At 37.1% G+C, this 12,779-nt stretch overlaps 1 protein-coding gene across 2 annotated transcripts; it reads left to right on the top strand.

Moving 5' to 3' along the window:
* The first annotated feature begins 207 nt into the window (after positions 1-207).
* Positions 208-11,435, top strand: lhx3 (LIM homeobox 3). Of its 2 annotated transcripts, none has more exons than XM_067407688.1 (6): positions 208-277; positions 4,830-5,001; positions 5,074-5,276; positions 6,986-7,137; positions 7,704-7,875; positions 11,017-11,435. In XM_067407688.1, exons 1-6 carry the CDS (start codon positions 208-210, stop codon positions 11,433-11,435), a joined length of 1,188 nt encoding a protein of 395 aa, XP_067263789.1. The 2 variants fall into 2 exon arrangements, with proteins under 2 accessions (XP_067263789.1, XP_067263790.1); XM_067407689.1 differs by lacking the exon at positions 208-277 and adding an exon at positions 2,768-2,810.
* The last annotated feature ends 1,344 nt before the right edge of the window (positions 11,436-12,779 follow it).

Genomic DNA, 12,779 nt, shown 5'->3' with positions numbered 1-12,779 from the left:
TCAGACCTCCAGAACAACACAACGATCCAGTCGAGACATTTGAAAAGTTAGAGCAAACAGAAACACCGAGGAACCGTGTCGTTTTCTATGCATTATTTTGCTGGGCATTTTGACCGCGCATTCCCCCTCTCCTTTCATTCAAATATATTTTTTTGCTTTCCTTTATCATAATTATTTTTGGTCTCCTGTTAGTGTATTTGTGCCAGAATGTTGTTAGAACATCCAGGATCAAGTTGTCAAAATGCAGGAAATTACACCAGATACAGCTCGAGTCAAGGTAAGAGAGCTATACTTTATTTCCTTCGCGCTATTTAACATGGAAATTGTTTGGAAAATTGACAATGTAAAAACACAAGAGCAACAATCCGCCTTTAAACAGCGATTAAAGCGCTTCACAGCGGGTAACATGTGTCATTATGTCGGCCTGTTCGAGTGGAAATTGTGCATTTCCCCGCAAAAATGTTCGTGTTTTCATATGCACTAATAATAATTTAATTTTAATAACTAACTGAATAATTAAAGCCTGAGGTAGTTATATGCACTCTTAAAAAGGGGGGTTTTCTTTAGTTCTCATTAACAATTCTTGGAACATTTTTTTTTTTTTTTCTTGCAAAGAACATTTTAAAAATATTTATCCGCTATAAAGAAGCTTCTGTGCAATGAAAAGATTCCAATGATTCTTAATGAAACGAACCTTTTTTTAAGAGTGAAGAACCTCTTTCTTATTTATTATACTTATTAATTCCTTATTTTTAACAAGCCAGAACTGTGATCTTCAGAGTTAATAACACCAAACACTTTTTAATTGTTAATCTTTTTTAACTTTCCTAAGTTGTCTTTTTCGACTGTTAACATTCGTCTGACGAACGCCGTATGAATATGTAATGAGCAACATTGTTAGCGCTTGGAACAGATGTTAAGCGCGTGCTGTCACGGTTGCTATGAGAGACCCACGAGTGGACCGAAGCTCCATCCACGCGCCCTTTAAACAACCCGACAGGTATCGGGTTCCCCTCAACAGGTGCAGCACCTGAACCACCGAGACCCTGCTTGAGTTTAATTCAATTACTGCTGCTAGTGTAAGGCGTGTTTGTGTGTTTCTGAACGCGTTCTGTTCATTTGAGACGGAAATATCCTCACATCGTGTGGTGAGGGGGAGAGGTTTTCTTTTGATAACGTTATTTTATAATGTGAATAATTATTAATTACCAACATGTAGCTTAAGAAGTACAACAAATTAATTCCATTAATTCGCTAAAACACAGCAAAATATTTCAACCTTTTTAAAACATTTAAAAAATGAGAAGTGATGTTGCGCCATGGAGCCAAAATGGTTGACAAAAAAAAAAAAAAAAAAAGCGCTTTTTTTCCCCGTCAGATTTTGCTACATCAAAGGTCAATGTGACATAAAAATGATCAAGCTGAAAGTAAGCAGCACCTTTCACCGACACGTGCTTCATAAAGTCAGAAAACCCAGGCAAATGTGGCATTGATTTTGAGTTTATCATGTGTCGGGCCGCAGCGGCACTAAAGCTGATTTCCCAAGGCACAGCAGATCAGTGTCAATAAAATTCATCTGGATGTTGATCAGCTCGATCAGCATTTCACACAACTGTCTTTTCTTTTTCCTAAAGCAAACAGTTGTCCGATTCGAATCAGTGTAGAGAAATTGGAACGATCTGGATTTGAAAGTTCACAGGTTATGTGCATCTCAAATGCGTTTTTCGCTTTGAAGAAGTAAAAGCGTTGCGCCGAATCGGATTCAGTTGTATTTTTGAAAAGGTCGCTGTAATAATCATTCGTTTTGCATTTAAATTTTGCATTTATTAAACATATTTAATAAACTAAATAAGATTTATTGTCCGCCACAAGTACGCTGTAAAAAAAAAAATAAGCTTAAAAAGAGAAAGTTACCTGGTTGCGTTAAAATTTTGAGTTCATTGAAATTACAAAATTTGAGTGGATTCAATGAAGGCGATTGATTTAATCAACAGAAACTCAAAATATTATGTTATCTGAATCACATTTATTATCTAACTTGATATGACCAAAGAAAAAAATGTGATAACAAATCATGAAAATATGTTTACAGTGAAGATACAATTGTATCATTCACTTAAGTATAAAAAATAATAATATTAATAATAATGCATGAAAATTGCTTGATTTAAATAACCTCAATTTCATCGTGCAATGTGTGCTATTTGAAGAAAATGTCTGAAAATAATTCAGAGACTGATAAAATGTGTAGTTTTTGACAAAATATATGAATGCATTTTCCCATTAGAAATGTGTCTTCTTCATGAACTGCATCTGTTTCACACGTGCTACATGGTGTATTTTGAACAGTTCACGTTCATGAAACACTCTCCACCATTCACAACTACTTAGTTGAATGCATCATAAGACACATTTATGGCATATCGTGTGATTGGGGAATACAAATCTACGCGATTCTGTGCATGATGAAACATTTTATGGACGTTTAACTCCGTGAGGCTTCTGGTGTTGCTTTTGCTGTGTGGTTTTGTCCAGGTGATGGTCATCTGTTTTATCAGTCACCAGAGTAACGGGGCGGCGTTTCTGTCGCGCGTCAAGAGCCACAAGGCGCAGAAACCCAAGGCGCGCGATGCATCTGTCTCTGGCACGCGCGCTACTACTTCTTCTTCTTGCTCCTCCAGTTCATGTAACTCTCATATAGTTATCATCGCATGCATTTGTCGGAATAATGAAAACGGCGCAGAATAAGGCTCGGGACTCGCCGGAGATGCTCTTGGCTTTACTCACGCAGAGAGAGGAGTTACGGAGAGGTACAGCCGACATCAAACTCCTGCTGATTTTCATTTGCAGTTATGCGTTTGATTTGAGTCGAATACAAAGCGCCCCATGTTGATTTGCGCGAGCTGCCGACAGTATTAACCTTAACTTTGATAGGTAATTATATCTGATTTAACTGCAAAGGATCTTTTCTCCGTAGAATTCGCATCTCTCCCTGTGACGCTTTCCGCGCGGCTCTAATACTGCGGATTAGGAATGATTGTGTGTCGGTGGGATTAAATCTGAAACAGCGGCTCAAAACAACATATGTCTGCTTCAGCAAATCTGACGCGCATGACAGATATTAAGGTGCAAAATCAGTGCTTGAGTTGTTCTTGGTTTATTTATGGAAATGAATGTTGAGAAATAATGACAATTTTCCGCCGTTCTGAGTGCAGCTGCAGCAGGACAGAAACTCTTTCAAGAGACTGTTTGAAGGAGAAACAGTGGAGATTTATAGACTAATCATTAGAGATGCTGCTTGATTGAATAATTGATACTCGTGCACCTGTTCGTGACGTGTCCGGTGATGTCAGAGAGGACCTGCACGCGCAAACACACTCGATTCGTGAGATAAAACGCGATGCGGCCTTTATTCTTTAATTGTTATAGAAAACAAGCAGGATATCTCGAGTGGACATTCAAATATTCATCTGAATTTAATCAGATATGATACAGTAGAAATGATTTAATCAAAGCTGTGTTTATGATTATTATTATTTTTTTATTTATTTTTTGATGGGCTTTAATTAGAACAAAAACAACAACAAATATTATTATTAATGCGTTGTATTTATTATTGTTATATTTATTCAAGCTGTTTTTATTTTATGTGCTTTATGTACCTGTGCAATGGAAAGGTTGTTGCTTTTAATACATACTTTAGCTGTACATCATAAATACTTGAACACAAAGTGAGCGCGTTCTCAGTTTTACGCTATTAAAGAGAATGATTACTGTAATAAAGAGATCGTCTGTTTACCAGTGGAGTTTACTGTGACCTTGAGTTACAGTGTGATTTATCACTGAGACATGCTGGAATATTGTATGATAATAATAATAATAATAATAATAATAATAATAATAATAATAATAATAATAATAATAATAATGGGCTACATTAAATATCCTATTATAACTAATTAAAAATAATAATAATAATACAGTTTGCATAAATACGGCTTTATTATTACTATTATTCATTTAATTTATTTAATTAATATAATAACAATAATATTCTTAATAATAATAATAATAAAAATATATTTCGCTGGAATTATGTTTATGTCGTATCCAGGTTCAAAGTTTCGTTAAATTCCAGCAATTTCTTGTCGTCTTGTAGTTCTCTGAGTTTATTTTTGGTGCTCTTTTGATATTAAACGGAATAGTTATAATAATTTCCCGGTGAAGGGTGTGTTCATATATGGGTTATATATACATTCACATGGGTTATATATATATATATATATATATATATATATATATATATATATATATATATATATATATATATATATATATATATATATATGGGTTGAAAATGGACAAACCCAGCGGTTGGGTTAGATGTTTGTTCAACCTGCTGGGTAGTTTTATTTAATTGAACTATTGTTTAAAAATTATTGTATTTCTTGCTTAATATGAACCCAAAGTATGTTAGAAATTAACATTTATTAATATGTTTAATAAATGAACATTTATTAATACGTTTAATTAATAATGAAACAATAAACCTTTATTAAATTGCTTATTAATAAAGGTTAACCTTTTGATTATTATTGTTGCCTCTAGTAATTATGTGTCTGGTTTAAAATTCCAACATATTTTGGTTTCATTTTAAGCCATGTCATACAATCATTTGTAAATAATAGTTGGGTTAAATAAAACTGGCTCGCATGTTGGTCAAACATTTAACCCAATCGCTGGGTTTGTCCATTTTCAACACAACTTGGGTTGTTTTTAACCCAGCATTTTTTTTTAAAGCATCTAATAACCGCGTTCTTGTTTCCCAGATATCCCTGTTTGCGCGGGCTGTAATCAGCACATCGTGGATCGCTTCATCCTGAAGGTTCTGGATCGACACTGGCACAGCAAATGCCTGAAATGCAGCGACTGTCAGTCTCAGTTGGCCGAGAAATGCTTCAGTCGGGGCGACAGCGTCTACTGCAAAGACGACTTCTTCAAGTGAGTTCCTCACGCTCGAGCTCTTTCCTCACACTTCGGATGGCATCTGATCTGACCAGTGTTTGTCCGCAGGAGGTTCGGCACCAAGTGCGCGGCGTGTCAGCAGGGTATCCCGCCGACACAGGTGGTCCGGAGGGCGCAGGACTTCGTGTATCACCTGCACTGCTTCGCCTGTATCGTGTGTAAGAGGCAGCTGGCCACAGGTGACGAGTATTACCTGATGGAGGACAGTCGACTGGTGTGTAAAGCCGATTACGAGACCGCCAAACAGAGAGGTACATCATCATCCACATGCTGCTTTATTCAGCAGATGAGACAATCAGAGAAGTTCTGTTTGAGCAAGCACAGTTCTCAAAGTCTTAATTGTTTTACTTCTTTCATTCAATGGCCTCGCATTGATTGGCTGCTTTTAACGCTGAACTTAATCTTGCTGGTCGTGCGCTCGTCCATAAACATCTGACCCGGCTCAGGTAATTGCGAACCCGCCAGCCTCCGGATCGATAAGTGCCAGAGCCGCATAGAGCAGCGGCAGAGCCGAACAGAGAGACGGACACGATCTGCATTCGGGGCAGTTTTCAGCCGGATTCAGCGCTTTAATACGAATCGGGTAGTGATTTATTTGGAAATGGAGTCTGGGAAGGAGTTAGAGTCATCCATTGAGAAGATGAACTTACACTGAACACCGCTGAATGTGTAAATGTTTAATACAGAGGTTAAAGTACTGACATCATAGAATAGAATAGAATAGAATAGAATAGAATAGAATAGAATAGAATAGAATAGAATAGACATTTAAAAATAAAGGTTCCATTAGGAGAAGAACCATTTTGGAATAAAACCTTTCAATACACAGTTCTTAAAAGAAACATTTTTTATAGTTCGAATTACATTTTAATAATCCGATTTTTTCCCCCACTATTAAAACCATTTGTGCAATGGAAAAATCTTCTTAATGGAATAAGAGTGTAGAATAGAATAGAACAGTACACTCTAAAAATACAGTGATTGGGTTGGTTAACCCAGCGGTTGGGTTAAATATTTGCCGAACCTGCTGGGTAGTTTTATTTAACCCAATTATTGATTAAAAATTACTATATTTCTTGCTTAAAATGAACCAAAAGTATGTTGGAAATTGAAAAAAAAAAAAAAAAAAAACATTTATTAATATGTTTAATAAATTAACATTTATTAATACGTTCAATGAATAATAGTTAAATAATAAACATTTATTAAATTGCTTATTATTAAATGTTCAACTTTTGATTATTAATGTTGCCTCTAGTAATTATGTGTCTGATTTTTAATTTCCAACCTATTTTGGGTTCATTTTAAGCCAGACATCATTTTTAAACAATAGTTGAGTTAAATAAAACTACCCAGCATGTTGAAAAAACATTTAACCCAACCACTTCTATTAAAACAACCCAATCGCTGGGTTTGTCCATTTTCAACCCAACTTGGGTTGTTTGTAACCCAGCATTAGAATAGAATAGATGTTAAAATAGGCATGTGTTATGTGTAAAATACATTTTAGTAACTAATAAGAAATACATTTGTTCCGTTAAATTAAATTATATACCATTTTAAATAACATTTCTCACATCACAGAGACGGAAGGTTCGTTGTGAATCATTGAGGACTGTGACCCTTGAGATGAACTACATCACACTGAATAACTGCATTCGAAATGTTTAATGCCTTCACTTCACCAACGTTCCATTTAGAATAGAATAGAATAGTGATGTGCGATTATTTAAGAATCTATTTGGACTTGACCTTTTGTTCCTAAAAATAATGATTTTCTATATTTCAACTAACATGCTGTTACCCTCACAAAACAGAATAGAACAGAATATCGTCGTCATGATATTTTAGAAGCGCGTTACACCTCAAATACGCCTCTTTTCCAGGCAATGTATGTGGAATAAGACATATATTCCTTTTTACTCAAACTATGTTTTTTCTTTCCTTTTTAATTTAACAGAGGCGGATTCGACTGCAAAACGACCCCGCACAACAATCACCGCCAAACAGCTGGAGACGCTGAAGAACGCGTACAATAACTCGCCGAAACCCGCGCGACACGTGCGCGAGCAGCTGTCATCAGAGACCGGCCTCGACATGCGGGTGGTGCAGGTAACATCTGCAGTATCATTTCATATTCATTAAAACACAACTACACCGCGACAACGTGGGGGTGTTTATCTGACCCTGAAAAATAACTTCCAGTCTGATATTAAATCAAACGATGCATATTTTTTGTTTAGGTTAGCTGACGATTAAATTTACTGAAATCAACTGAAAAAAATCTACTGGGTATATATCATTATGTTTCCCTATTATACACATGTAGCTTATGCATATTCTCTGTTATTATTTCATGTAGAATATTTTGCACTAAATTTCGCGCATGGAATGTACAGGTCACATGATTGATTACGCTTGATAAAAGTGTGCATACATTTATCCAGTATGTCATCATGCTTTGTATCTGTGTTGATGCTAATCATATAAAGAAAAATAAAAAAATAAATAAAATAATAATTTCAGTTTTGTGTCAAAACCAACAAAAATCATTTAAGGCTCAGGTCAGCTTTTTACTTTACTACAACTTTTTTTTTTTTTTTTTTACAGTGGTTCCCCCAATGTGTTTGTAAGATCAGGTTGGGATGGAGTGAAAACTGACCCATGTTTCTGCGCAGGTCTGGTTTCAAAACAGAAGAGCGAAGGAGAAAAGACTGAAAAAAGACGCGGGCAGACAGAGATGGGGTCAGTATTTCAGAAACATGAAGAGGTCGCGCGGCAGCTCCAAATCAGATAAAGACAGCACTCAGGAGGAGGGCATGGACAGCGACGCTGAAGTCTCCTTCACAGGTGTGTTTGACCCCCCAAAAAACACTATCAGCGCATATTCATCACTCTAAAGTGTTCCTGAATCAAGTGTTGCAATGCTGAACATTTGATTCAAGGCTTTATTGAATCGTTTTCTGAAAAGCCTATTTAGAGAATGAATGGGGAAAGTGAGCGTTTGAGTGCCAGGTTTTTTTTTTTTTCAGTGAGACTTTTGGTCGTAATTCAAGGGATTTTTAAGATAATTAAATTGTTGCATCATGAATTTCTTTAGACTGTTAACCGTCGTGTTAACCCTTTTTGAGCTCAGATCTGAACTGAAATGGTTTTATTTCAAGAATGTTTTGAAATACAGACCTAAGGTTGGTCTCTTTTTGAAGACACTCAGCAGATTATTTAAGATGTGAAAGCACTTAAAAAAAAAAAGGTTCTAGAAGTTTGTTTACTGTAAAGCAAATCTAACACTTCACAATTAGGTCTCATCTGTTAACATTATTTAATGCATTAACTATCATGAACAGCATTTATAAATGTTCATGTTCATGTTAGTTCAAAGTACATTAACACATGTTAACACATAAAACTTTTGATTTTAATAATGCTTAAAAATTAACATTAACTAAGATTAATTAATGCTATAGGCTAGGTATTGCTAATTACAAAATATTGTAAAGTGTTATTGTAAGGTGTTACCTTAATTTTATACAAAATGTTGAATATGTGATAGGAAAAAAAGTTTCCTGAATTAAAGGTTCTACAGTATGTAACTAGGAATGTGTTAAATGACTGCTTTCACGCTTAACAGGTGATTTCAGCGGATATATTCTCGAACTGTTTAATACAATTATTTTTGCTGGTTAATACAACTATTTTTAAGATTAAAAAAATACTTCTGAGCCCGATCTCATGAAAGTGCGTATCAATTGCACGTTTTGTGTTTCAATTTGGCGTGCTATTTATACTCAGAAGTTACCATTGGCTTGCATATGATACGCACGTGTTTGACGTGCATGCACTTTTCATGTGCATATGATGCACAATTTTCTGAATATGACATGCACTTTTCGGCGTGTATATGATCCGCATGTTTTTGGCGTACATATAATATGCCTCTATCCCACACCATCCACTAATCCTACCCATTGCTATCATATGCAAGCAAAAACTAATTTCAGCGTGTAAATAGCGCGCTAAATACAAACATAAACTTGCGCTATTGATACGCAGTACTAGGAGATCGTGTTGAAATACGGAAAACCGGATGCTGCGTAATTTGCTAAACATTTTTAAACATTTTTAATCGCATTCGTTAAAAATATATATCTCAATTAGCAGCATCAGTTTTTCCGTCATCCTTTAGCTAACATTACATGTGATCACACTCTTATTCATGCAAATGCTTTTAAACCATTCGAGACACAAAATGGCTCATCTGTGTGTGACACACACACACACACACACACGCACAGGACTCGTGCACACAGAAAGCCGCTTCAAACAGCGCGCCAGCGTGATCTGACGAATAATGTTAACTATCAGATTGTGCTACCAACAATATAATTGCATTGTTTTAAGGGTAGGGTAGGTAAAGACATCATTAAAGCCTCAAACCACATTAATATGAAGCTGATAGCGCAATCTGAGAGGTAGCATTTTTCGCTATCAAATTGTGCAACTTACTGTTTTAATAGAAGGTAGCAAAATCTGAGCAGACAAAAACTTTTTTTATTTATGCCTTTTTATCGAGAATCCTTTTAAACACAGTCTTAAGAAAACACAAAGAGTTCGGACTCAGATCCGCATCACATGGGGCAGGTCTTAAAGTGACAGCAGCCTAATAAACCATCTAAACCAGTCTGTCATTAATGTTAATCAAATTACAAAAGAAAAAGAAAATCACCCACTGCTCTGAATAACTTTTGTAGCTTTATTAAAAACTCATCTATAATCTAATCTAAATTATGCCATGAAGACTGAATAAGTGCTTTGATTCTGGACATGTTCTACCTGTTAAAACAAAAAAATTAAAATCATACTGTTTTATGTTTCTACATTATTTGGAGATTAAATATGAAATTAGGGCTGCACAATATATATCGCACAATATGAAAAATAACATTGAACTTGAACACGATTATCGCTTAAACGCGATTCTTAGTGCGATTATGAAATCGCAAAGGCTGGGATTGTTTTTATGCGCAGCTTGTCAATGAAATATGGCTTCAAATGCTAATCCATCTGAAAGCACTGCGAGTTTGAGTCGCTTATAATGTACATTTGAAAAAGCAAGCATTTATTAACATCTTGTTTAACAAAAGACAACATTTAATAACATGTTTTTACTCCAAACTCACTTCATAAAGACAGTTGAGCACCCTTCTGTGAGATGATGTGGCTTCTTACACAGAATAAGGCAGTTGTGTGTTTATTAGTCATGTTTAATTAATCAAAGCATTTCAGTCTTCTGTTTATTCAGCTACAGCGTGTGTTATCTTCTTCTGCTGCAGGGCATATTTTGATTTTCTGCGCAACAGCGCCCTCTGGCTTTCAGATGGAGAAGCATTTACTACTGATCACAGAGCCGTAAAGCTCTGACAAACCACGCATTAATCGCAGCCTTTGCCATATCACGTGCGATTTTATCGTGATAAATCGTGCAGCCCTATATGAAATTATTACAATATAAAATATATTAAAAATTGACAGCATTACCAAATCCAAAATGTGATCCCAAGATGGGAACCTCCTAAAAGGTTCTATATATGAAGTGCCTTACGAAACACTTTAAGCTTCTATATCATCGCTATCTCACGATCAATTCGTACGTATTTTACGAGGTGGCTAATTTGTATGAATTCTTACGACCTCACTCGTACGAATTCGTAGGATTTGTCTAAACTCCAGTGACGGGTAAATTTAGGGGCGGGGTTAGGGGTAGGTAATTCGTAAGAATTCACACAAATTTGGCAACTCGTAAAACATGTACGATTTAGCAAAAAAACATGCAAATACAAGGGAGGTCATATGAATTCATACAAATTAGCCACCTCATAAAATACGTACAAATTGCCGTGAGATCGTGTTGTCTATATAAATCCTTTTCTGCTGACAGTAAACTGCCATGATCCACCACTCACTGTGATTTCTGTCCTGTTCTGTGCACAGACGAGCCGCCCATGTCTGATCTGGGTCACTCCAACGGCATTTACAGCAGTCTGAGCGAAAGTTCTCCGGCTCTGAGTCGTCAGGGCGGAGGTCATCCGCCGTTCCCCCTGGAACACGGCGCCATCATCCCCTCGCAGGAGCAGTACCACGACATCCAGGCCAGCAGCCCCTACAGCCTTCCGCAGTCTCCAGGCTCGCTACAGGCTCTTCCCAGACACCAGCCCCTCATCTCCAGCCTGGTCTACCCAGAGTCCGGCCTGCCCATGGTAGCTCAGAGCGGAGGCCAGAACATGACTCGAATGATGGCCGGGGGAAACGGGCCGAGCTCTGATTTGTCCACGGGGAGCAGCGGTGGGTATCCGGACTTCCCCGCCAGCCCGGCGTCCTGGTTGGATGAGGTGGATCATGCACAGTTCTGATGCACATTTGGGAAGAGACTGTCTTGTATAGACAGTGGCGGGGAATGGGAATTACTCAGTGGATGGCTGAACCTTGAATATTCTCGATTTTTCCGTAGAGTTGAACATTTGGAAATTGGTTAGCAATGGATCCAAGACTTGAGTCTCGCCAAGGACTTCTGTTTGGTTTCTACAAGGACACGACATTGTGAGGAGCTTTTACCACACTAAAGGCCCGTTCACACAAAGGACAATAAAGATATAGTTCTAAAAAATTGTTCTAAATATATAAGAATAGGCGAGTCCACACACACCACAACTGTAACGATAACGGCACAGTGAAACGATATTGTTGGAATCACTTTCAGCTGATGAACACTGACAGCAAGTCAGAATCAATCTTGCTTTTAAGAGCGACATTCGACAGAATGAATGTGGACGCTAGTATTGGTGTGAACAGGCCTTTAGACCATAATTTTTAATTATACAACGTTTTTTTTTTCTTATCTCCAAATGAGAATTATGGTAGACCAAGATGCTCGTCAGATGAAATTTCCACCAGTCATCATCCATCATTGCTGTTACCGATGTGTATAAATGTGATATCACCAGTTTTGGTCATTGCCAAATGTCTATGTACATTATATAACATTTTATCAATGTGGAGTCTTTATTTTTATACAACCCCCTTGGACAATACGATCACAGAGACATTAGGACTTTGTATGTTACACAACAGGGATAGACAAGTTGTAGTTGTTGTCTCTTTCTAATTAGTAGGAGTACCTCTATGCATTTGTGTGTTTTCAGACGTGTCTCGTTCATTTCACTCTGTTGGAAACGTTTGGCCTCTATGTGTTATATATGTGGAAAAAAATGTTTTATGTCTTATTTATTCTCTCTGATGATGGTTAAGTGGTTTAATAAATTTGTCAGTGAAATCCTCAAGCAGCCATCGCTTCCTGGCAGAGATCTTTAACACTATGGTGCTTTTTATTCCTTCATTTGCTAAAAGGATGCAGATTTCTGTGCTGTTTATAGCCGCTCCATTGTTATGCGGCTCTAAAGACGCCGCGGCCATCTGATCCGAGGTTTCTCCAGTAGCTCGCTGGCAGCGAGAGGGTTAGAACGAGCTTGGATATTTATTTCTTTTTTTTCCGAGATTAATCACATTGATCTTATATCAGGGCACAGATAATGGACCCGGATCTGGCTGAGTCGGCGAATTGCCGGTCTGGCTTGTGACCAAAGGCGTATCAAGAGTTCAACGCCTCTTTAGCAGAGAAATTCGATGCGGACGGCACTGCAACATGTCGATTTGGAGATAAGCGTGCCATGTTTGCCCACTTGCCCCAACCGGAGAGA

Source organism: Chanodichthys erythropterus, chromosome 13, assembly GCF_024489055.1.
Source record: "Chanodichthys erythropterus isolate Z2021 chromosome 13, ASM2448905v1, whole genome shotgun sequence".
NCBI classification, from domain to species: Eukaryota; Metazoa; Chordata; class Actinopteri; order Cypriniformes; family Xenocyprididae; genus Chanodichthys; species Chanodichthys erythropterus.
Note: the sequence above shows the minus strand (reverse complement) of the source record. Positions and strands in the feature narration are given on the sequence as shown.